At 32.6% G+C, this 26064-nt stretch overlaps 1 protein-coding gene across 1 annotated transcript in view; it reads left to right on the top strand.

Moving 5' to 3' along the window:
* LOC124366630 (DENN domain-containing protein Crag) overlaps window positions 1-26064 on the top strand; it is a 50400-nt gene that overhangs the window by 7944 nt on the left and 16392 nt on the right. The window contains exons 2-3 of the mRNA XM_046823227.1: window positions 13112-13208; window positions 24693-24936. Coding sequence (XP_046679183.1) covers window positions 13112-13208; window positions 24693-24936 — 341 coding nt within the window. The remainder of the gene's footprint in view (window positions 1-13111; window positions 13209-24692; window positions 24937-26064) is intronic.

Genomic DNA, 26064 nt, shown 5'->3' with positions numbered 1-26064 from the left:
ATAGCACTGGAGAAGGAGGAAAGAGGAAGAAGACCAAGAGGAAGACCGAGAGGAAGATGAGAGGACCAAGTATGGAAAGACATAGAGAGAAGGGGACTACAGAAAATACAGGTGGAGGAAGAGGAGACCTGGAATGACAGACAAAAGTGGAGGAGGCTGTGTACGACGACCTTTGATAACGGAAACATCGGATGATGATGATGATGATGACTAAGATAAAGTAAGTAAATTACTAAGGCAACATAACTGGATCAAGCAACGTTGAGCGTGTATCTGCTGCTTGGATGGGTAACCGCTGAGCGATCCTGTCCTTGCAAGCAACCCGCCTGCCCGGCTGTTAGTGGTGGTTCGGAAGGAAGTCACATTTAAGCCGTTGGTCCCCAAGTTAAGTGTTAGAGAGGGCTTAGCCCTAAATTTGCTTGGTAAAATAAGACATTTTTTACTTTACTTTACTTTTTACAATGTTAAAAGTAAATCAGAACATGTACATACATTATTATGGCTGTTGCTATTTCAAGATGCCATTGATTTATGGTGGTGAACAAACAATCTTCCTAGTTTGACAATCAGACTTGATACTCAAGAAGTTGTCTTATTCTATAAACTGGATTATTTGCTTGAGAGAGTAGCTTAGCAAGTTTAATTCAAAATTCAAACAAGGCTTGAGTCAAAATAATGACCTTTGTTATTTTTTGTCTTGACTGAGTCAGAGTGTTGTAATATCATGGTTTTAAAGGTATTATTTGATTACTTATAATATACATACTTTCTTAAAAGTTTCCACAATGTTATGTGGCTGTAATGAAATACAACCAACTGTTATTGACCGGGCTTTAATCAAGTGGACTTGACTAATGAAATACAACCAACTGTTATTTACCTGGGTTTAACCAAGTAGACTTGTCTAATGAAATACAACCAACTGTTATTGACTGGGTTTTAACCAAGTAGAAATTGTCTAATGGAATACAACCAACTGTTATTGACCAGGCTTTAATCAAGTGCTTGGACTTTTCTAATGGAATACAACAAACTGTTATTGACCAGGCTTTAATCAAGTGAACTTTTCTTATGAAATACAACCAACTGTTATTTTCCGGGTTTTAATCAAGTGAACTTTTCTAATGAAATACAACCAACTGTTATTGACCAGGCTTTAATCTAGTGGACGTCTCTAATGAAATACAACCAACTGTTATTGACCAGGCTTTAATCAAGTGAACTTTTCTTATGAAATACAACCAACTGTTATTTTCCGGGTTTTAATCAAGTGGACGTCTCTAATGAAATACAACCAACTGTTATTGACCAGGCTTTAATCAAGTGAACTTTTCTTATGAAATACAACCAACTGTTATTTTTCCGGGTTTTAATCAAGTGAACTTTTCTAATGAAATACAACCAACTGTTATTGACCAGGCTTTAATCTAGTGGACGTCTCTAATGAAATATAACTAACTGTTGTTGACCGGGCTTTAAACCAAGTGGATTTGTACAAGATAGGCCTACTAGGTACAATCAATGTATTTTCAAGCATCAAAAGTACATAATGAATACATGAATACATACATTATTGTGTGTTGCCTCGTAATTTTTATCACAGATGTTTTGTTATCATACTTAATATAAAATACTAGACAAAATTAAAATAATCTATATATCTTACAAATAAATCACATAATAAAATCACATCGTACATGGAAAACTATTTATAGTGTGGAATCAAATGGTGACAAAATTGTATTAAATGTAATATAAATGGTTTATTGAGTAAAAGTTCGTAATTGATGTTAAGTCTGTTTGAAATACTAAAACAATGGAATTAAAAAATGTTTACTATACAAAAAATAAATAACATTTAAATATAATTTGAATTGAATCAACAATTTAAACACACATAATTATGAATTAAATTGAGAATCACAAAATCACTATGTAATTTAATATTCTGCTAGGGAAAAAGTACTACTAACAAATCAAATTAATGTAATCTAAGCACTGACGGTCTTGTGTTAATTTACTTGGGCAAGTAATGTACTCTTTTCTAGGCAAACAAATAAAATCTACCTATAAATACTTGAAAACATTCCTGTAAAAGATAACAAAACGATGAAATAGTTCTGTTGAAAATATTCCACCTCGGGCATACTCAAGATGACTAACTCTGAACAGAGAAAGCATTCTGCACATGAATAAATGTGTGCATAGATAACCCACTACTTAAACCTTACACACTAGGTACAAAGGTGAATGATCAAAACTTTTGGATTTAAAAAGACATTTTACTTTTGGATTTGAGAGGACATTTAGTTAAATTAGATCATTAGTTTTTATTTTGTACTAGCAGTTACCCGCAGCCTTACACACAATTTTGTGTTGAAAAACAGGGACTTTATGGACATATTCTTTTAAATTACATTCCAAACACTCCTGAGATGAGACTGAAAAGATATTTTAAAATATCTAAATAATATTAAAAAAATATTATATTAATATCTTAAATATATTAAAATATTAACATCTAAATATATTTTAATTTGGCCGTATCTGTCACATATGCGTTTAAATAAGCAAACTAACATATGATCGGAAGACCAAATACCTGTCAAACGACTTTTATTTACATTAAATTGTATAAATGGCAATTGCCTTATTTAATTTCAATACACATTGAATCGCAAAAAGTACTTGCTCCGCCAGGAGTTGAACCCGGATCTCTCACTTGCCGGGTGAATGTGCTACCATTACACCACAGAGCGCTTACTTTTTCCGATTCAATTATTTTGTATTTGGCCATATCTGTCACATATGCATTTAAATAAGCAAACTAACATATATCATTACACCAAATTCACACAATTCAACTATATTGTATGAATATAGCACATTCATTCACCCGGCAAGTGAGAGATCCGGGTTCAACTCCCGGCGGAGCAAGTACTTTTTGCGATTCAATGTGTATTGAAATTAAATAAGGCAATTGCCATTTATACAATTTAATGTAAATAAAAGTCGTTTGACAGGTATTTGGTCTTCCGATTATATGTTAGTTTGCTTATTTAAACGCATATGTGACAGATATGGCAAAAATACAAAATAATTGAATCGGAAAAAGTAAGCGCTCTGTGGTGTAATAGTAGCACATTCACCCAGCAAGTGAGAGATCCGGGTTCGGACTCCCGGCGGAGCAAGTACTTTTTGCGATTCAATGTCTATTGAAATTAAATAAGGCAATTGCCATTTATACAATTTAATGTAAATAAAAGTCGTTTGACAGGTATTTGGTCTTCCGATCATATGTTAGTTTGCTTATTTAAACACATATGTGACAGATACGGCCAAATACAAAATAATTGAATCGGAAAAAGTAAATATATTTTAAAATATATTTAAGTTTAGAGATGGAGCTCTCAAGTTGGAGATTGAAACAGATGCTATAAGTACCGTGAAATAACTCGAATCTCTTTCAATATTTCATGATAAACAATTTCATTAACAATTACACTGTTTTATGCCAGTGTGGAGAAATCCTAAAGTTAAAGTTCTTAGTTTTTCAGTAAACACTCATGATGTAATAAATAATGGGGCTCTATGTCGTTTTGAAACGGAAGTTGATTTCGCGTTGATGCTCTGATCAAGAATATAAAGTATGTAGGTCTGAGAAGCCTATTTCTGTCAAAAATTTTATACCTATGGTCATTGTAGTTTATTCCAGTCTAAGATATTTTTGTGCCATAATTTTTCTTAAAGGCCTACTTGAGTAAAAAAAAAAAACAAAAAAACAAAAAAAATCTAAACAACTAAGCTATGTGTAAACAGTACGTAAATCTGTACCAAAAGTTGGATAGTAATTTTGTCTTTGAGATATCTACATTGCACTAATGATCAAGCATTATATACTTAATAATTACTAAAATGTACAGTTCATAGATATATATAAATAAATATAAAATAAAATACAAGTATATTTTTACTAAAATGTCCTATTTTATTATCTGGGTAACTTGTGTGCTCATCAGTGATTACAGAGAAGGTTAAAATAAGAAGTGTTTTTACTTTTAAGCTTACTCTACGCTTGCAATACTATATAGGTTCATAAATTTTAAATGGTACTTTAATTAAACATATGTGTGTGGTGTTGCATTATAACACTTCATTACAAAAACACATTTAATATCTGCTGATTAAGCCAAAAAGAGAGCTTTCAAGACTAGTGGGGAGTAGCCCAGAAGTATTTTTGAAATAGGAATAGGCCCGTACAAGGTACGTTCAAAAAGTAACAGTAATTAATTTTTTGAATACAATATTTATTCGTCTACATTAATGTTTTCAACTTCAAAATAGTCCCCATCACATATTATGCACTTGTGCTAGAGTTTCTTCCAATCCTCGAAACACTTATGAAACTCTATCTTTGGGATAGCCTTTAGCTCTCTTTTGGCAATGTACTTTTAATGTCATCTATGCTTGTAAAACAGTGGCCATTTAAGGTTTTCTTTATTTTTGGAAATAAAAAATTTACATGGAACCATGTCAGGAGAATATGGAGGATGGGGCATCTTTACATAACTGTTTTTGGCCAAAAATTCACAAACAAGCAGTGAAGTGTGAAAGTGCATTGTCACAGTGCAAAAGCCATGAATTGTTTTGCCACAAATCTGATAGTAATGACACCGGTCACTGTGTAAGCCTAAGAACTAAGGACAAACACTGACCCACTATAAATATTAACCTTTCTGCAATGTTAGGTCAATATGAATTATTTCTGAACATATTGACAAAAGTTTCTGTCCATTTTGACAAGTTAACTCGTTTTAACTAATTAAACATTAATAATTTACTAGGTGAACCTCACCATTTAAAAAGGATGTGTGTGTGTGTGTGTGTGTGTGTGTGTGTGTGTGTGTGTGTGTGTGTGTGTGTGCACGTGTGCGTGCGTGTGTGCTGCCAAAGTTAGGAAATATCTAAATCCGTTAGGCGTACAAAATTTAATCTAGCTCTTTTCCAGTGTGGCAAATTTTCAATGCGAAAGCTGTGACATACGACACAAAGTAGGTGGTGAACTCAGAGGTGGAATTGTCATACTCGTTCATAGTTAGGTCATCAAGTAAATCACCCAGGTCCCACCTTAGCGTCCAAGGCTAATATATAACTATTAGTCATGACACCGTGGCAATGATGCTGGGAGCCATGATCCACTTTGTCTGTAGTTAACATTTTATAAAAATTATTCATGATTCATTGCTCTATTCTCTTTCCATACATGACAGTAAAGGGGGAATACTGATTTTGGTGCAGAAATTAGAATTTTGACTTTTATTGCAAATATATATTTTAGTATCACCAAGTCACAAAATTAGAATGGACTATTTTTAAATTTTGGTTTGTAAGTATTGATGTAGGTATGGACACATCTAAGTACGTATGGTTAATGTAAGCATCATCTGTGACCAAATAGATTGATCGATTAAGGTAAAACTTAAATTTAATTGTTATTACTAAGGTATAGGATTGTGTATTTCTTATCCAAAAAATGAATTTTTTTTAACAAAAACTAATATTTACTAAAAAAACTGTAATAAGAAAATTGTTTACCTTGTAATTACTTAGTGTCAATTAGATCCATAACACAATGGTAATGACTGTAATTAAAAATGTATATTCAATCTTTAAAAAGAATGAATGAAAATGATTGATGAAATTCAATTTGATGAAAATCAAGATGGTGATGTAATCATATACATTGTATAATAGCCTTACTATTGACTTATTTATAATGTCGTAATCATTATAGAGTTTTCATAGTTCTTGATGATATTTGGTTTTTTATCCTTAGATTTATTTGTGTTGTGTCAAGTTTTTTAAGAATTTTGCTTGAAAAAAAACTATAATTTTTTTAGTATCCAGTTTTTTGTTTTGTACAGAATATACAATAATATACCAATTGTTTAGTTTTTAAATTACCTATTATATACAACTAACAGATGTGATCCACATATTTATAATTATTGAAAATGAATATTCTCTCAATTTATTTTGAAACCAATTGCAAAAAACAAGTTTCAAATTATCTCTGGATGTTGTTGTTTCATAAGATCTAATTGAAAAGTAACAAAACTATTGTTAGGTAAAGAGGTCAAGGCAAGGTTCCAATAAAAAATATTGGTTAAAAAGAACAGACTTACCTTCAGCAAATTAGAAGGTTAGACTTTTTTCAACGAAAAGAATAGATCAAACTTTCCAATTTCATTAAGGATTGCTGCTCTACCTGCTACCAAGGACAGACCAGCAAGGGTGTCCAAAAGTACCTCCTCCAAATTTTTATTTTTTCAATTACTTTTTTAGTGATTACCATAACTTAAATAATTCAGTATTACTAAAATGGCTTTTACTTTAACTTTATTACCAAATCAGTTTAAACTCATTTTACTGTGCAGCCTCTTGAAGCCCGACTTCTGTCTATTATGACTGTCTTTACATGCTCTATTTACCAAGTGTTTTGACCGGTGTGATAATAAGTTTTTCTCAGGTACATTTTGTTTATTGAAAGTGTTAGGGACACTTCCTGTATCAATATGTTCTGCTGAAAGATCATTCTCAGGTCATGAGCTTTTTAAGGAAAAAATGGGGACTGAGCCGTTGACTGCACTTGCCTTACTCTCTGTCCACTTTGGGAAAATATCAGTTTCTCCAGAGCAAGTACTAGATACCATGGTCCAGGAGTCGAGAAGAATTTTACTTTTGTAAAACTCCTTTTACACATCATCATTTCTTACTGTACATTTTTATACGATGTACTGTATTTTGTAGACAACATAGCACCTTTTTTTTAGTTACATTACTACGTAGGTCTAATTAATTTTAATTATTAATCCTGCACAGCCTAATAAAGCAGTGCTTCCACAATTATGAATATCAATCCTATTCAAAGGTGTAAAAACTGTGTGCAAAATTCATTATCATTGGATCTTAAATTTGAAATTTTCAAAAATTGGAACCTTTCCAGGGGAGGCCCTCCAATTTTGTCTTGACCCCCCCAATTTTTTCCTGGCTAAGTCCTTGCCTGCTACTCTGTATAATATCTTTTATAAAACTATTGTTTTATTACCAATTTTTAACTTTAAATCATAGATAACATAAGCTTTTAAGATTTAATATAGATGTAAGAAAAGAAGTCATGTTTGGAAATATGTTTACAAAATAAAAAATAAATCAAGATATGTAAGTTATGAAGGTAGTGATGAGGTCAGGAACATTTACTCTCTAAAACTACCATGTTTGTCGGTAAACTTCAGTTCAGTAAGTCAGAGAATATGAGTCATGGGCTGGTTTTAAAAGTGATTGTCTATCAGAAATTGTATCTCTGCTATCAGAATCTGTTAAAAGTGTCTTGTCAGTAGTCATTCAAGAGAATGGTATGTGATTCATGATGGCAAATTGATTGTAGTATTCTACCATCTCAGAATGGAATGTTTTATTAATTTCTTATAATTATTAACTCCATAAAAATTAAACTTTTTACAACATAAGAGCTAAGATTGTGTGTTTGGGGGTTACATGCTTATATGGTCTGTTTTTTACTTGCATATGTAGTAAAAAAGTTGATTGTGTGGTATTGCAACTTATAAACTAAAAAAGAAATACAATTACACTTAGTTAAGCCTTATACAATAGCTAACTTGCAGGCAGAATTCATTAGTTACTGTTCTTTATAAAAGTGACTTTTTAAAAATTAATTTGACATTTTTATATTTACAACTTATTTTATTCAGTTTGGTTGGAAGTATAATAATAATTTATTTCAAAACAACTCATCATCTGTACTAAACAATAACATTTTTAACAATAAATAGCAATTGAATCCTTTAAAATATACAAAACAAAGCACACTTGATTTAAATATTTACACTTAAATAAACCATTTAAAATTAAATTATTAATAAAAACCCTTATAGTACCTTATGACAAGTCCGACTTTACAGGTCCTTAAATTTGTGTGCGTGCACACACACACACACACACACACACACACACACACACACACACACACACACACACTGGTATGCACACACAACAAAATAATATTAAAGCGACATAAATTGCAATAATCACTGGGTTTCAAATATTGATATATACAGAAAAGCAAAACTTAATTCTATTTGTCAGATGTGACTTAAAAACTGTAGTAGAATACGATACAAAGATAAAATTATTAATAATGGGAATTTACTGTAAGAAAATGAAAAACTGCAATAACACACTAAGTTGATCTACAATCTGTTTATAAACTTGGTTAATTGGTTTCTTGTTTTGGTTTATACAATTTACATGGTTTGTGATGCAGAAATAGTTGAAACCAACTGCATGTCATCATATTGTCTTTAATAGATGCGGGATTTGACAGGAATAAAACTACTGGTACGAGGATAATTAACTTTGCAAGGCACTTATCGATGGCAAGTGACAATAATTGTTGTTGTGGTCGTGATTGTTATGACTGGAGCTTATAATTGTTAGTGATCTCTTTAATTATGCATGGTCACAGGTTGTGCAATCTGTGCCGGCCTTGAAACCGGATTCCACTCGGTGACTAACTGACAGACGGACGGACAGACATCACTGATACTGTATCTCCATCTCTTCCTGCTCTGACCTTCTGATGGATGTTTTGACAGCATCTGTCACTCTCACTTCTGAGCTTTGTTGATGCCATCACTCAGGAACCCAGTGTGATGGCTAAATTAATCACCCTTTGTTCGCTTACCTGCTGCGTGCAGTTGACATTTCCTCCAGTTCACCCACATGCTAGTTTTTGTGAACAACCAGTTTCCTGTTTGTGCGTGGAATACAAGTTCTTACATTAAAATATCTTCAGCAAAAAAATCTGTATTTTATTACACTTCTCTGTGTATGTCACTTAAATAATTGATAAAATGGATAGCATAATTAAAAAGATTAGTTAAGCTCTCTTACTCTCTTTACTTCCTGTTCTTAATTAACTTTTGTGCTTAATATTGACTTTTGAAAATAAACAAAAATGTATATGTTCTACACATAGATAGAGTGTTGAATTTCTTCACATTTTTGTATGTTGCTAGCTTATACACAAATTTAATTATAAAAAAAATATTGAGGAAATTAATTTAAACACACCTTTTAAACACACTATATTAAATATTTGGTAGTTGGAAAAATATTTACTTTGTATAAACATTGTTTGTAACACTAAAACGAATTAATTATATAATTTAAAAACTAAATACTTTATTTTATTTACACTTACAAAAATGAGGAAAATAAAAATTTGAATAGCCTAACACTTTCAATAAGTGAATAAACGTCAGAAATCAGAAATGTATTGTCATGTAAAATAACGTAATTGTAGTAGATAAGATCTACAATGAACAGGTGACTCGTCAATATAATTAAAAATATCATTATAAAAAAACAATTTTTTAAACATACTTAATAATTCATTGATAAATAATCATCATAAATCACACAAAACAGTGATCCAATATGTATACATAAATACGCACACATGAAACATTAATTTCTAATGGTATCGGTACAGGTTATAATTTTATTCATATTAAAATTGAATAAATCTAGATGTAGCTATTCTTATCCAAAAATGAAATAATTTACCAAACATAAAACGTTACACTAGTTAAGCAGTAAAAGACCTCTACGCGTTAAGCAGTACTCGTTTTTCATTTTGAAAAGAAAAGTTTAAATTTTTCATTTAAATAAAGTAACTTTTCACCAAAATTGTTGTTACTAATACACCCGTTTAATTGTGACAAATTTGTTAATGTGAATTGTAAGCCATTTATTCATAACATCATCATTTAAAATATAACTGTTAACTATTTTCTGAACGTTTACGGAAGATGTCATGTAAATAAATTGAATCTTCTTTTGCTAGTTGGATACAAGATCTAACACAAATTTACTTCATGATGTCAAAGTAAAGAAATTTTGAGTAACAAGAATAAACCTTAGAACACTTGTGATTCTTATTTATACAAAGTACATTTCGGATTCAAAGAATTCATTTTCAGCTACTTGTAGGCTAAGGTAAATAAAAACACACCTTAACCCACAAGTACCTGAAGATGGATTCTTTGAATCCGAAATATATATTTATAATCAAGAAACTACAAAAGTGTTCTAAGATTTATTCTTGTTACTTTATCAAACACTTTTCAAGGCTACATTTCTGATCAGAAATCGTAATAAAAATCAGTGTCTAAAGCCCCTTTGTCTTTATTGTTACTCCACTGAAAGCCTATGTAATATTAAGAAGAAGAGTTAAATAATTTATGTATTAATGTGTAGAAGTAAATATTTGGTGTATTAATTTCAAATGTGTTTTTGATCAATTTTGCATGGTGTTGTAGGTATGTTCTGGTATTCTGAATAAATTACGGTTATTTAAAGAGGTTCAGTACTCCATAAGGTAATAAATAGGTGTGACTTACGAGTTGTTATCTGATGGGAAATGTTCTATGCATCTAACTCTCTGTATAAAATTTTCATATTCTCTTGAGCATGGCAAAAATTTTACTCTAATTCTGAACACAATAAAATACTCAGAAAACTATGCCATACTCCGGTCTTGCCTCAAGTATGGAAGATACCGTAAAACCAATTTTGAGATAGCTAATATGTACAAATCTTACCTCGGCATGTGCCATTGCATTTTTGTAACCTTGTGTTCCTAAAATTGTTTAAATTACTTGTTCGAATAGTTTCATTATGGAAAGGGCCTATTGAAACAAGCTACCAAGGTTTTGATATAAGATAATTATTGAGCCACTTAAAAAATATTTTTACTTGTTGGAGCTCGCTATTAATTTTAACTACGCAACAAGCTCTAACAAATAAAGATGTCTCATACGAGACTCAACGTTGATATTTAAAAGCTCAAACCTCAGCAACCTGTTTCAACAGGCCATTTCCATTCAAGTATAAACCCAAAGTGAGGCAGTTTTGTTTATTTTGTTGTATTTAACGATCATCTGTACATTCGGACTACACTGTGAAAACAGCTTTTGTTATAAATGATCAAAATTATATAGTGGTGTGTGAACCATAATTGGGTAGACCAGGGCTGCCCAACCTACGACCCGCGAGTCAGTTTTATGTGTCCCGCCTTGTTGCCAAAACAACCAAATTTGTTTACAAGCATTTGAAATATTAAATAAATACAAATTTTGAGAACCAAGCAGTCCAGCCGATTTCACGTAGAATGAGCCGTATTCATTTGGTGGAGTATGAGTGTTGAAAGAAGTAAAGTAGTTGCAGACAGATTTCACTGACTACGGTGGTGGCTGCCGGCTGGCGAATAGAGCGCGCGTAAAGCACGGCACAGTGCGCGGTGCGGCGACGTAACCCCTACCCAACTCAAGGTCACCACTCACCATGTAATTTGTATGTCCTAGTATCCTTGTAGGCTTAATTAAAATCAATGTATTAAATTTATTGGTGACTTTTTTATTGTTCCCTCAGAATTAGAGCAAACATCCAAAAGTCTGGGTTTATATTTATTTCTATTAAAAGAACCTAAAAACATAATATATTATAAACCTTTACCTAACAACTAATAAATAATAAGAAATTACAATAATCAGGAAACAAGGGCCAAATAACCTTAAAAATCATATTTTGCACAAGATTTCTGGAACAAACCCCGGGCAATACGTTTTGTTTGGGGTTCCAAATCCCCTGGGATGTTGGCCCGCCTGGCCATAAAGGCTTTACAATGTGGCCCTTTGGTAAAAAAGGTTGGGCACCCCTGGGGTAGACCATAAAAATAAAAAATATCTGTGCTTGTTAGAGCTAGCTATTAATTTTAAATAACTACTTAATAACGAACTCCAACAAGTAAAAAGCTCAAACCTTAGCAGCCTGTTTTAAAAGGCCATTTCTATTTAAGAATAAACCCAAAAGACCATGTAGTGTAGAGCGTGATCAATAATCGAATATATCATAAAAAGTGGTTTCATTTAAAATAACATTTTATTTTTAACAAGGTTTATGTAGTTGCTATTGTAATTTACTATATTGATGTTTAAAGTGAATTAATGTAACAAGAGAAAAGTTAAGTTGATGATGATAGATGTTTGAGTCTCCAATGTGTCAATCTTCCTTTGTATCCCTACCAATGAAGTGTGTGGGTGACATCTTTGTCCACGATTGGGTTCAATGGACATAGAGATTTTATTACGTGGTCACTATTTGACCCTGGGTGTTTGACCTCTTGTCATGAGTCCGTTCATGTCTGCGATGACAACGATTTCAGTTTGTTGCAATCATTCAATTTCTGCACATTTCAGAAACCACTTTGACTGGTTTCTGTGTTCTCTTCTTGAAAAAGTTAAGTACGATGACAGATGTAAATAAATATTAGAACACAGGTTTTATCATCTTCCCCTTAGGAAGTAATATCAGGTAGAAGTAAGAGCTGATTGATTTAGCTTTCTCACTTGCCAACTGAGAAACAGTTTCCATATAAGAACGGTTTGTACTGAAATATAATCAGACAACCCGAGGGACAAGTTTATTTACAAGCAAAACAGAATGTTGATGAGAATATGTTCTATATTTTGAACAGTAACTCATTAACCAGTTGCTTTATTATATGAATTTTAATTTAAAAATACTTTTACATTGAGGGTTACTGATGTGTTTTAAAAATTTAATCAAAAGCCTTCATGGATAAAATTAACGGCGTTAAAAAATCACATTTTAAATTAATTGTAGTTTATTTAAATTTGATTAATCGTTTAAAATGTTTTGAGATACATTTATTTCTTGTAGAGATGAGAATATGTTCTATATTTTGAACAATAACTCATTAACCAGTTGCTTTATTGTATGAATTTTAATTTTAAAATATTTTTACGTTGAAGTTTCCTGATGTGTTTTAAAAATGTAATCAAAGCCTTCATAAACAAAAAAATAACGTTGACGTGAAAAATTCTTATTTTAAAATACTTCCTGCACATTTACATTTCATTAGACATTCAAAATGTTTTGAGTTTCATTTTATTAACATAAGGGGTCTCGGTCTTGTATGACATATTACAGTATGTTTTCTTTTCAGGACTCTCGGCAGATCTGAACCATGGCAGTTTACGCAGCCCAAAAGTGTTTTTATGTTATCGTCGTGGCAATGACAAACCTCCTCTTGTTGATGTTGGGTAAGCAAATTTTAGTGCAACTAATCTTTTATTTACATTTTAAAATTATTTGTTGGAAGCTGAAGTGTAAAGTTTATTACTAATGGCAGGTTCTAGAAGTCAGTATAGGAAAGTGCAACACTAGAGATGAACTATCCTTTGGAAGGTAGTAGATGCTTATCGGATATTCAGACCATTGTTTTACACTCTAACAGAATGAATCTGTTTTGTTTAATTTTTAGTGTTTTCTACTATAAAAATTATACTGCTTATGCATCATTTTTGAAAACACGGTTTTGTGGACTATCATTTTAAGTCATAGTAATTTATCTTTACTTATTACATCTTACATTTTAAACTTTAATTTTAGATTGTAGATTATATAGCTTTAATAATCTATTAGTATATCAAGTTAATTAGTTACTACAGATTATATTATGACTTGGTACTTGTGTCAATGATTGTAATATATTAATATCACACTAAAGATATTATTATTATTATTATTAATGTGAAAATGTTCCAACTTACTTCAATTTCACTGTGAAACGTATTAGGTGGATGATTTGGAATACATACTTTTTCTACAGTGGCTACGCTTCCTTATTGAATAGAATAAAAAAACTTTCAGAATTCATTTATGTTGAATAAAGGTATGAAAATTAAAGTTAACTATCTGGTTTTATTTTAATATTCTTAATAACTTTGCTGTTTACACATTATTTTATGGTAGCTATTGGTAGATTATAACCAAGAGAACTCAATGGACGAGCTCTAAGAGTAGAGATTTAAACAAAGGTACACTGATTATCTAAAAGGTCGTTTGGGACTGATCAGATGCACTTAATGTATGCAGTAATTGAAGGACTTTGTCGGTTGGGAAACTTGAGCTGTCGTAAGGTTTCTCTGATCTAGTAGCTCGTAGATAATGTACACCACGTGAGATGAAATTTCAGTGTTGCCAGACTCTTGAAAAGCTTAAAATCAGTTAAGTAAAAAAAAATATAAAATTGTATAATTTGATCCCCTATTTTATGGAAATAAATCAACGATACTTTGCCACTGATACTTAGGTATAAAAAATTATAATAAAGTGATATAAAATAGTACTGCTATAAATAGCATTAGAACTTACAAATTTCACCACAAATCCTACTCTACTTCTCATAAACACAAACAAGAGCAAACCACAGAATTTCGACTAAGTGTAAGAGCGAAAGAAAGGTCCAATTAAAGAGTCAATCATCAAAACATAAATTGTTCAAGACAAATATCTTTTTGGAATTTCTCCCTTAAGTTTATTTTAAACGTGAACATTTACATTTGGTGTCCGAAAAATGATGCATGAATTTTTTCAAGAAAATAAAAACTATGAATGTTTGGCATTTACCATGAGGAGAGGGAGCGAATTGGATTGAATCCACAAAATCCATTACTTCACAATAGTGGAATAATTGAGGTAATTGCAGTATTTGTTGTGAGGTACGTGTATGTACCAAATTTAACAAAAAGTTTGGATTACGAGTAAATAATTCTGTTTTTACCATTTAGGAGAGGATTAAGCCAAAACCAATAATTACTTTATGAGAAAAGAGGGAAATGTTACAGTCTCTACAAACAGATGGGTGATGGGGGAAACAAACAGATCTGGGTAATTGGGGCTCATTAAAAGTTGTGTTCAATCTGTGAATGTTTGGAGTTTGATTTTTCAAGGGTAGATATACCTTTCGGTTTGTATAAAAATGTGGACAAATTTGAAACAGAGACTTAAAATGTAATGTAAAAGGTTTTGCAGAAATTTTTTAAATGAGCAATACATAACAATATTTATTTGGGGTAAATTTCATACTGGAGTAGGGAGAATGTGCTATGTTCATGATCTGCTAATGGGAATGTCTTAGTCTACTTAACTATTCATTATTGCTCTACTTTACTAGTTTTTCATTGTGTAAGTCTGATGGGAATGTCACATACTTGAAAACATAGACACGAAACAATCAGCTGTTTCTTCCAAATTATTGGCTGAGTGTTTGCGAAGCCTTTCACTCGAGGAGCTGGAAAAATTTAATTTCTGTCTATCAGCATGATTATTTATTTATTTCCAATGGTAAACCATTATAATTATACAACATATTTGACACAATAAGATGGCATAGCTGACAATATATGACATAGAAACAACTGACCAGAAAAACTGCAGTAATATACTTACTTAACTATAAATATAAATTATAATATTAACAAGTGATACTCACCATAATAAAGCAAGTCGGTTGCAACACAAATAGAATAATAACGCTCACACTAAGCATACATGTTCAAATTTATGATAATTTCAAACATTTTCCTCACGCTTAAAAAAAAAAAAAATAAAAAAAACCTGGACATAATTTAAATAACTAGCAAAGTAACATAGAATAAACTATTTGTAACAGCGTAACAAAGGAAAAGCTATGTAAAAGTACGTAACAGGGAGAATGACTATACACAGAAATAACAAAGAGAATAACTATAGACGGTAGATAACAAGGTAAATAAACTATGAACAGCGGTACAGATAGAAATAAACCGTAACAATATTTAACAAGAATAAACTATAAAGTTTCAACAATAAATAAAGCAATAAATCTAAAGTTAACAGTGATAATCTTGAAAACGAACTGAACTGGACTTGAAATTTTGCATGAGCTTAATTTTATATACGAGGGGGTACCCAAAAAAAAAAAACCGGAATTGTATTGCTGGCAGCCGGCAGCGTGTAGTACACATTCCTGCCACTAGGCGTGTGTCGCGCAACCCAATTGCGAGCTCAGTGACCCCAGTTTCCGTTGTCCTAGTGCATTCTGTTCCTTCGTAGTGACTGTTTTCGCTAACCCTGTTTTGTTTCTTGTTTCGTTTTTTGTCATGGCAAGTTTAAGTGAACAACGTGCAGCTGTGAAATGTTGTTTTTTTTACTTGGTAAAAATGCTGCAGAAACTATTTTTAATGTTGAATACAGCTTACAAAAGATGATGCTATGGGGAAAACTCAGGTCTACGAGTGGTTCGCTTCGATTTAAAAATGGCGACATGTCGATTGAAGACAAACCTCGTTCTGGACGTCCATCAACCTCTCGACACGGGAACGAAAATGTTGAGAAATTCGTGAACTTGTGCTCACCGACCGTCGACAGACAATTGAGGAACTATCAGAGAGTAGTGGGTTTAACTTGGAGCTCGGTTTCAGCGAATTTTAACAGGAGATTTAGGACTGAAAAGGGTTGTTGCCAAATTTGTTCCTCGACTTCTGACTGACCATCAAAAAGGCAACATCGAGTTGAAACTTGCCGCCTTCTGAAAGAACATCTCGAAAATGATCCCGATTTTCTGGAAAAGGTAATTACTGGTGATGAGTCATGGTGCTAATGGTTATGACCCAGAAACTAAGCAACAGTCAAGCCAATGGAAGTCGCCATCTTCACCTCGTCCAAAAAAATGTCGGCAAGTCAAATCAAACATCAAAACCAATGTTGATTTGCTTTTTTGATGCTAAAGGCATTGTTCATTCTGAGTTTGTTCCTCCAGGTCAGACTGTCAACCAAACATTTTTATTTGGAGATTTTAAGAAGATTGCGCAACAGTGTTCGCCAGAAAAGACCCGATTTGTGGGCAGACTGGAGACTGGTTCTTCTACCACGACAACGCACCGGCACACACAGCCATCTCAGTTAGGCAGTTTTTTAGCCAAAAACGGCATGGTTGCGCTGCCCCACGCACCTTACTCGCCTGACCTCGCTCCATGTGACTTTTTTTATTTCCACACATGAAAAGAGGCTTGAAAGGTCAACGATTTGACAGCGTTGAAGAGGTTAAGAAAAAAACGAAGCTCGAGCTTGCAGCCATTTCTAAAGATGACTACAAAAAATGTGTTGATCAATGGAAATACCGTTGGGACAAGTGTATTAGTTGTAATGGAGATTATTTTGAAGGAGATAAGGTCGTATTGTAAAAAATTTGATAATATATAATTTTTATAAAATAATTTCGGTTTTTTTTGGGTACCCCCTCGTATAAGCAACACTGAGTTCGATGATGGTGCATCCCACTCCATGGGAATTTGGCTGTGTTACCAAATTCTTTACATTGGTCTTATGGGTAAATTATGAAGGCAACGAGAAAATAGCAGAATAAATATATGTCTAAACCAGCTGGGTACAGTTATATGAGATTAGGACATGTTACACGCAGCTTATTCATACTGTAAAAAGAAGTTGGTGACAAGATTGGATTTCAGCGCACTCTTGCGTTGTAGTACCCTCTCTATCTAACCAGAACTTTATTATTTAAACACTGCTATGAAACCTAACTCAATGAACAAAAATGTGAAAATATCATAAGTAAGATAAGTTGAGAAAAATCACTTGTAGACTTTAAATTTTGCATGAAACTTCATTTCTATATAGGCAAGAATGGTTTTTCTATGAGGATGTATGTCCAACCATAGAATTTGGCTAAGCACCATTGAAGCCCTACACCCAGTAGGCTGACAAAATTCCTCTTTTACCTGCCGGGGGATTTAAGAACGTCTTGTCTCTACGAGTCTGTCTGTGTATCTGTCTACAGGACATCTCACCAATGAGATTCACTATGGAGGAAACAGGGTTTTTTCCGGACATTTGGCCATTGTTCAGTGAAACAAGAAATCAGTAACACTATGTTTCGGATCTGCAATCTGATCTCTTCTTCAGGTGTAAAGAACTAATACATAAATTACAAACTAAGTTAAAATTAACAAATCTTTACCAAAGCGTTGTGGCACGCCTAAGTCAGGAATCACAACCACCATGGGTGTTTATTCAACTTCACTAACTCTAAAAACATGCACTTAACCCTTTGCACGCCGGCCCATTTTCAATAAGTACGTGCCCTAAAGAGCCAAGGCAAATTTGAAGCCTGTTGCATGGGCATACATAATGTACCATAACTTTTTTATTTTTCAACATAATTTAATGATTCTTTCGCTGTTTGTTTATCTCATTACACATTCATTTGGAATGTGTATATATTTATATACATTATTAGCATAAATGTACATGTATTTGAAAATCCTCTTGACACAAAAAAAATTTTAACAAAAAAAAAGTAACACGTATCAGTAAACTATATTTAATAACCTATTAGTTTACAGAATTTGAAAAGCTTACCTTTATGTGGAAGTATGTTTTTTGTTTTTTCCAAAAATCTTATACGTATAATCAGATATAATGTTTGGTGGAAACTAATAAGCACTGTAGCATATATATAAGTTAAAAAACTGAAAATTGCACACATACACAATATTACTTGTCTTTTTGTCCTTTCCCAACCAAAAAACTAACACTAATAGTCATATTACATTATTTTACAAGTAGGTTAAAATGTCCTAACACCGGTGCTGTCCAAAACAGAGAGGATGAATACCTCTCTGACAATTTTTACATATCCATTTAGATTTCTTTCTAGGACCTCCACTTGCAGTGCTAATTTTACTACACACACAACAGTTTCCTTTCTTTATTTTTCCAGGTAAGTGTTCCATACCAAAACCATTCACTCCATTTCCACCGCCATATTTCGGGGTTGAATTGGTTTGTGTGTCTAGCCATTCTTGGGATAGGTCTTCAATTATGCTTTTTGTAAACTGAAAGCCTTGACAACTGCTTCCCAGTGCAATTCTCTTTGTACAGTATGTAACAATTTCAAAATCATGCGGGCAAATACATTGAAAGTAACCTTTTTTCCAATATTTGAGTGTTCTCTTCGCTCATCCAGGTAACAGTACAACATCTGATCAGATCCATCTACTCCTCCCATGTACTTATTGTACTGATCAATCATGTCAGGTTTCATTTGTATTTCGTCTCCATTGTATCTCTTTTTTACCTTTTTCTCCACAGATTTTACTGTACCTTTTGTGGAGAGGATTACAGGTTTCTTTTGAGATTTTTTGTCCCTATAGGCTAACATAAGTAAGTTATCATTTCTCATGTACATCTCTATGACCAACGTTCAACTTTGCCTTTATTTGATCAGGAATCCCCTTCCTATTTCTTCTAATAGTCCCGGTTATATAAGTTGATTTGCTAAATAAATGTTTTAGCTAATGAAATGGAACTGAAAAAATTGTGTGTACAAACAAGTGGTAGCCTTTCCCTAAGTATTGTCCCGATGCTCAGTAGCCTTGTAACAACTCTATAAGCAAGTCCATGTTCAGTATGTCCATCCCTCATTTTTGTCCTTTTACCCTTGTAGCATGTAAATCCTAGGCAATATTTAGAAATAGAATCGCATATCATCCACAACTTGATACCCCATTTATGGTGGTGTTTATTGGGGAGATATTTGTAGTAGCTGTGAATGACTTTTTGTTCCAACAAGACTTTTCATCGATAGAAAGTTCTCTATGTGGAGTATAATAAGTCCTGAACAGTCTATTGACATGTTCTAACAATGGTTGAAACTTTCCAGCAGGATCATACCCAGGTTCACCAGTTTTAGGGAGGATACGGTTATCAACTAAATGAAAAAATTGGAGGATGGCTTCAAAACGGTTTCTGCTGAACATCTCACGAAACCAAGGACTTGACTGTGACTTTAGTGTTGACCAATAAATGTCTATTGTCGGTTTCTTATTGAGCCCCATATTCAAGATGACGGCTAAAAATGCCCTAATTTCTGCAAGTGAAACAGGTCGCCAATTATTGCATTCTAAGCACTAGATGACAAATTTGGGTGTTTTTGCATGTAGTCATTGGCATAGCGATTAGTCTCAGTAACAATGGTTTGGAGTAAATTTAGAGTAAAAAATAAATTAAAATATTGAATTGGCTTTGCATCACCTTGAGGACAGTGTTTTGGGCCAGGTATTTCAGTGAAAACAAAGTTTGTACTATTGCCAGGGTCATCATTTCCATTAGTTATTCTCCAATTACAGTCTTCAGGAATGGCTTGATTGCCTAATCGTGCTCTATTGTTGAGTTGATTTGTAATATTATTAGGCCTAGGGCTAGCTAAATTATTTGGATCGGCAACAAAAGTATCTGGCAGAATATGAGGAGGCCTACCCCTTGGTTCTACCGCTAGGCCTACCTGTAGAAGTAGATGGTAGCTGTTCTTCATCTGATGAATAGCCTAAATTATATCCGACAGCACAAAGTCAGGGTCTTCATCGGTATCATCCAAAATATCACTAATATGTTCATCTTCACAAGAATCAGAATCTACATTTGATTCCTCTGATTCTAAAATATTGTCTACATATTCATCGCCGAGATCGTCATCCACAACATTCACTCCCGCTTCATTTAGTCCACTAAATAAAGTATTTTCACTAACTGGTGACTTATTACGCCCTCGTTTACTCATTTTACAATATAAATATAAGTAATACACATAAAAAAGTTCTTCAGAAATCAATATAAGCAAACAAACATAAACGTAAACACAGCACGATGCAGACGGCTTGTTACAGTATGACACAGACTGATCGTCGGAACAGCTGCTACCACCAAAGTCAAAACAAATACTATAAAGCAAAGCAAATAACTGTTCCAAATAGCATAAAACCACTTTTAACTTATGAATTCAACTATTTAACTATCGAATAGTCGAATTTCAAATGATTTAAGTATTTTATAAGCAGACTATTGTAAATTAAACGAACGTACTAGTATAGCGGACGCTGGCCCGTTTTCCGCCAAAATGGCCGACGTCCGTGTAGAAGGTACGTTGGCGTGCAAAGGGTTAATAAAAAGCTATACACAACACTAATCATTAAAACTGAACTACGGAATACAAGTCACAATATGTCTGCATTCGTCTACTAACCACCTACGACTGACCAGAGGGCACTAGCCAATGGTAATCGTCACGGCAGACAAAAACAAGATGGTGGATATAAAAAGGAAGGGGGACAGGAATGGATCCTTTCGTTATTATTCGTTCATGCGAGATGAACTTCTTAAAACCATATTGTGACTCCGCATTGGTTTATTACAAATAAACCAAACTGCCCTCTGGTCAGTCGTAGGTGGTTAGTAGAAGAATGCAGACATATTGTGACTTGTATTCCGTAGTTCAGATTTAATGATTAGTGTTGTGTATAGTTTTTTATTAAGTGCATGATTTTAGAGTTAGTGAAGTTGACAAACAACATGGTGGTTGTAATTCCTGACTTAGGCGTGCCACAACGCTTTGGTAAGATTTGTTTATTTTAACCTAGTTTGTAATTATGTATTAGGTTAGTTCTTTACACCTGAAGAAGAGATCAGATTGCAGATTTCGAAACGTAGTGTTACTGATTTCTTTTTTCACTGAACAATGGCAAATGTCCGGAAAAATCCTGTTTCCTTCACAATCCTTCCATCGTCAAAAATAACCTTCAAACAAAGAATTCACTTAGAGTTGAATAAAAAAAATAAAACTAGTAACACTCGTCTTTGGATGGAACTTCCTTATTTTATAAGCCCTTTACATTTACAGCAAGATTCCCAATCAGCATTTTGTGGTCCGAACCTTAGTGGTTGACAAGTTGTTGTATCACGGTTTACACAGTTTTATGGCACACAACTATTAAAGAAATAAATGTAATGTGATCGGAATAAAAGTCATTATGGTAGCAAAGAGAAATAATCGGACTCTCAAATATTAGAAAGTTTTAAATTAAAAAAAATAGATATCAAGAAATGCTGACAGCTTGTGGCTAAACATTGTGTTGTTGCATAACCAGCAGTGTTTGTTTTCAATCAATCATCTTTATTTACAGTTACATTCAGAAACGTATTGACGTCAAACATACGGTTTTGTAGGTTTAGAACGATTTTTAAGTATTTTTACAGAGTACTAAATATATTTGTTTTATATTTTGGTAGTATTTAATGTATTTTGTGAGGGATATGAAATGCTTATGAGTTTTTGGTGAAAAATCTGTATTGTTGGAATATAAATACAGTAATTATTGTAAACTAGATATTTCTAAATTCAGCATAACTTTAAGATAGAATTCATTTATTGGTATACACTACAAGTTAGGTATAAAATAGAATTTTAGGTTAACTTAAATTTATTAATATTTTTTGTTTTGCTTTACTTTTTGAAGCACCATACAGTTATAATAAAATTTAAAAAAAACAAGTGTAAACATAACACTATGTTATATTTGGAGTATTGGTTGTGGTTAAAATAAGTGTTTGTAAAATGGCTGGCCTAAAACATGTCCCGTACGGGAAGTTTGTGTACTACTTCAAGAGTCAAATGAATGCAAATGATGATATAGACATGTACATGCACACACACATGTATGCACATATAAATGAATTTGTAACCAGTGGTGTAAATTTGTTTCAGGGTTTGGTTAACCAAAATGACGAAAATATCAAAGTATGCAGTCATTTGAAATGCCTTTACACGCTTTGAGTGGAGCAATAGCTATATTTGTACAATGGTTATCTTTATCTCCATTAAAACTGACATTATCAGATTTATTGATGTAGTAGTAGCCCAACCAATGTAATAAATAACATGACTTAACAAAGGTCCAGTATATGTTGCAGGTCTAACGTCACCAGTTACTGTAGCATTAGTTTAGGCTACTGAACTGTTGTGTAATATGAAGCCGTAAGGTCAATTTTGTTATGATTACAAGATAATTTCCTGTAAAATTTTAGTGTGTTTTAATATTTCTGTATTAATTACATTTAATTCAAACTAGTTATCAATGTTTAATAGTCAATCTGGCCAAATTTTTTGATGAATACACCCACTAACGATTTATATGTCCAAGTTTTGTATTGAATTTGTATATAACTCATGTGAGAGTTTATATTATTGATTTAGTTGATATAATTTAGACAAGTTCAATAGAATGAAGTCCGAATTACATGTTGTAAATTTAGTCCTACGGTTTGACGCACATTCTCTGATGAAATTGACGAATTTAGGAACTGAATAAATTTTATAGTTCATTAAAAGATGTAAAATTTGATTTAATAGATTAATTTAATTATTAATTGGTTTGGTTTGGTTGGTATATGTTGACGTGATCCGATTCTAAGGCAGATGAGAGATCCTCTAAATGTTTTGCACTCCGTAGGCTGCAAGTTTAACGTTTAAATAATATGATTTAAATCAATGAATGTTTTGGAACTATCTAAATTATTCTAATATAATTAAATATTATGTTATTAATCATTTATTTAATTTTAGATTGTTACAATACGTCTTATTAAATCTCTTTTATCAAAAATTACAATTAGTTACTCCTTTGAGCTTTTTGAACACTTCAAATCATAAGTACCTTTTGTTCTTTGAACTGCCAAATAATGCATAATGATTGTGTGAAATATTCTTTTCCGGTAAACTCTTTATGATAACTTAAATTTTTCCTGTTGAACTTAAGTTTTTTATAATCATTTGATCTACATGTTCAACCAATATTACAGTATTGTTACTGTTGAATGTTCACTCCTACGTTTGATTTAAATGTGATGGATTCATATTAGATAAAATGATGTCTTTATTTTTCATCCACTTCATATGAATGCTTCTCATGCAAGTCGGCTACAGTCACGTCAAATGTCTTGTAACATATGATTAATGTGACACATTAAAAATTCTAATCTGACATAGATTCATACATTATGTTGGTGTTAGTAAAAGTAATTTATTTCTATTGATTATATGGAACATTAACCGTATCATAAGTTTTGGTTTTGCAAAACGTTTACTGAAATCAATTTTTCATACCAACTAAAATCTTGAGTCTGCGAGACCTGAAAATACTTGAAGTTTCTCTACAGAATGCTATTTTTTGCTATTTATGCTATTTTGAAAATTATATAAACATAAAATAAATATTCGCTGTAACATTCGTTTAGTTTTGTTTCTTCTTACATAGAGAGAAGGTTTAAGAGAGAAGGGTGGAGAAGGTTTAAATTGTGAAGATTTGTTGTATGGAGTTCATTTTATTAAAACTAGATTTTATCAGTGATCTTAGTATACTACAGCATGATTTAAACATAAAGTACGGTTTAATAGTTTAATATTTTATTTTAATTTCTTATTTAACAAATTTTAATACTTTTTATCCAATTCTCTAAAACTACGTATTATGAACAATAAGAGCACAATATGTTTTAATTTAAAAGTTGTATTAGGTTGATACAAGTAATATTACTGTTGAGATTCAGTTCATGAGACGGAAATAAATCACAACCTGAAACGGGCAAAAACACTGGTGTGCTGGTGGTTAGGGTCCGTTGTAAAGTGTAACCAAAATTGCTCGCAAAAATAATTGTAGATACATTTAGTTTCGTTAAACAGCTAGTAATTTTACTTTTAATACAAAATTAATCGTCAAATGCTTTGGAAAATGATTAATTAAGTTAGATTTTTGTGTGATTTATTAAGATTTTGGATTGTCCATTCCTTTAACTGAGAGTGTTTTTTAAGTTTTCCACTATTCACACTAAGGCAGCACTGTTACTTGCAGGGTGATGTACGAGGGCAAGGAGCGGATCCTGCCAGATTCAGAGATCCTGGAGAAGTCGGTAGGCGGCAGATTGGCCAACGTGAACAACTCGGTGGCCAAGACATTCCTGACATACCGCCGCGCACCGCCGAGCATGCCGTGTAGCGCTCTGGTCGTCACCGAGATCGTGGTCATCTGCAGCAGCAAGGGCGAGATGCCCCCACACGCCTTCTGTATGATCAACAAGAACCTCAACAAGGGCCTGGTCAGTCCAAACAAAAGGATATTGCAAACAAGCTGATTTCTAAATGAAAGTAGAGGGAGCCACATTGGCAGAAATTTTCCTATGATTCTGTAGATTTAGAGTGGAATATTGGTCTATCTACAAAGGAATTTTCTTTACTATGAACCATTTTAATATTCTAATCAAAATGTATTAAATCAATATCTTTACAAGGAAAAGGTATTGGACTTTGTCTAAGTAAGCTGTACATACACTGCCTATCTTAACTTAATTATGTTTAAAACACACACAAACCAATACTTAAAACTTTTATTTTGTGAGACCTATCGGTAGCAAGGCTATCTTCGTCAGGCACATCACGAAAGTAAATGCAACTAAATTTAATTTTAATAATATTTGGTATTTACTTTTGTGATGTGCCTGGCGAAGATAGCCTTGAAAGGTCTCACAAAATAAAAGTTATAAGTATTGGTTTGTGTGTTTTAAATGTAAATTAAGTTAATAGTAGCCAATACAAGCTACATCGTCATGTCAACTGTCTGTCTTATCTCATCAGGTGAATAACACAATTTTTTTTTGTCTACAGGGAAAGAGGCACCTCCCTTACTTTATGTTTAGGCCCTTGATTGTGTAAATCACTTAAAACTTCTTCCAAATTAGGGAAGCATTTAATTAGAGGACCTAGTTTACTCTTAAATTCCCATTATTAAAACAAAAACTAAGGACAAATACTTGAAAAAAATGGAGTCAAATATATTTTTTAATTAAAAATGTGTTTGTTTTAGAGTTATGCAGGGTATTGTGCTAGGCCCTCTTTGGTAATAATACTCTCTCATCTGCTGTCAGTATAAATACAATTTTGTTTGCTAATAATACCACATTAATTTGAAAAAAAAATGTTTATCACAAGTTTGTATGGGCTACTTCAACGTTTCTCTGGGTGTGGGGTAGTGATTTTCTCTGTTCGGAAACCATCTGTAAAATTGAATACTTAGTTCTATCCATATTTGTAATGTTGTTTCTTGGTTGTTAATCAACTGGAAAGCACGAGATGTTGAACCTGTATTTTCATAGGATTCCCAAAACTCTTTGAGATTGTATTAGGACATATATACAAACATTAACATGGAGTTGGCCTTATTTGCACAA

Source organism: Homalodisca vitripennis, chromosome 7 (assembly GCF_021130785.1).
Source record: "Homalodisca vitripennis isolate AUS2020 chromosome 7, UT_GWSS_2.1, whole genome shotgun sequence".
Lineage (NCBI taxonomy): Eukaryota > Metazoa > Arthropoda > Insecta > Hemiptera > Cicadellidae > Homalodisca > Homalodisca vitripennis.
The sequence above is the reverse complement of the archived record's forward strand: the minus strand, read 5'-3'. Positions and strand labels throughout refer to the sequence as shown.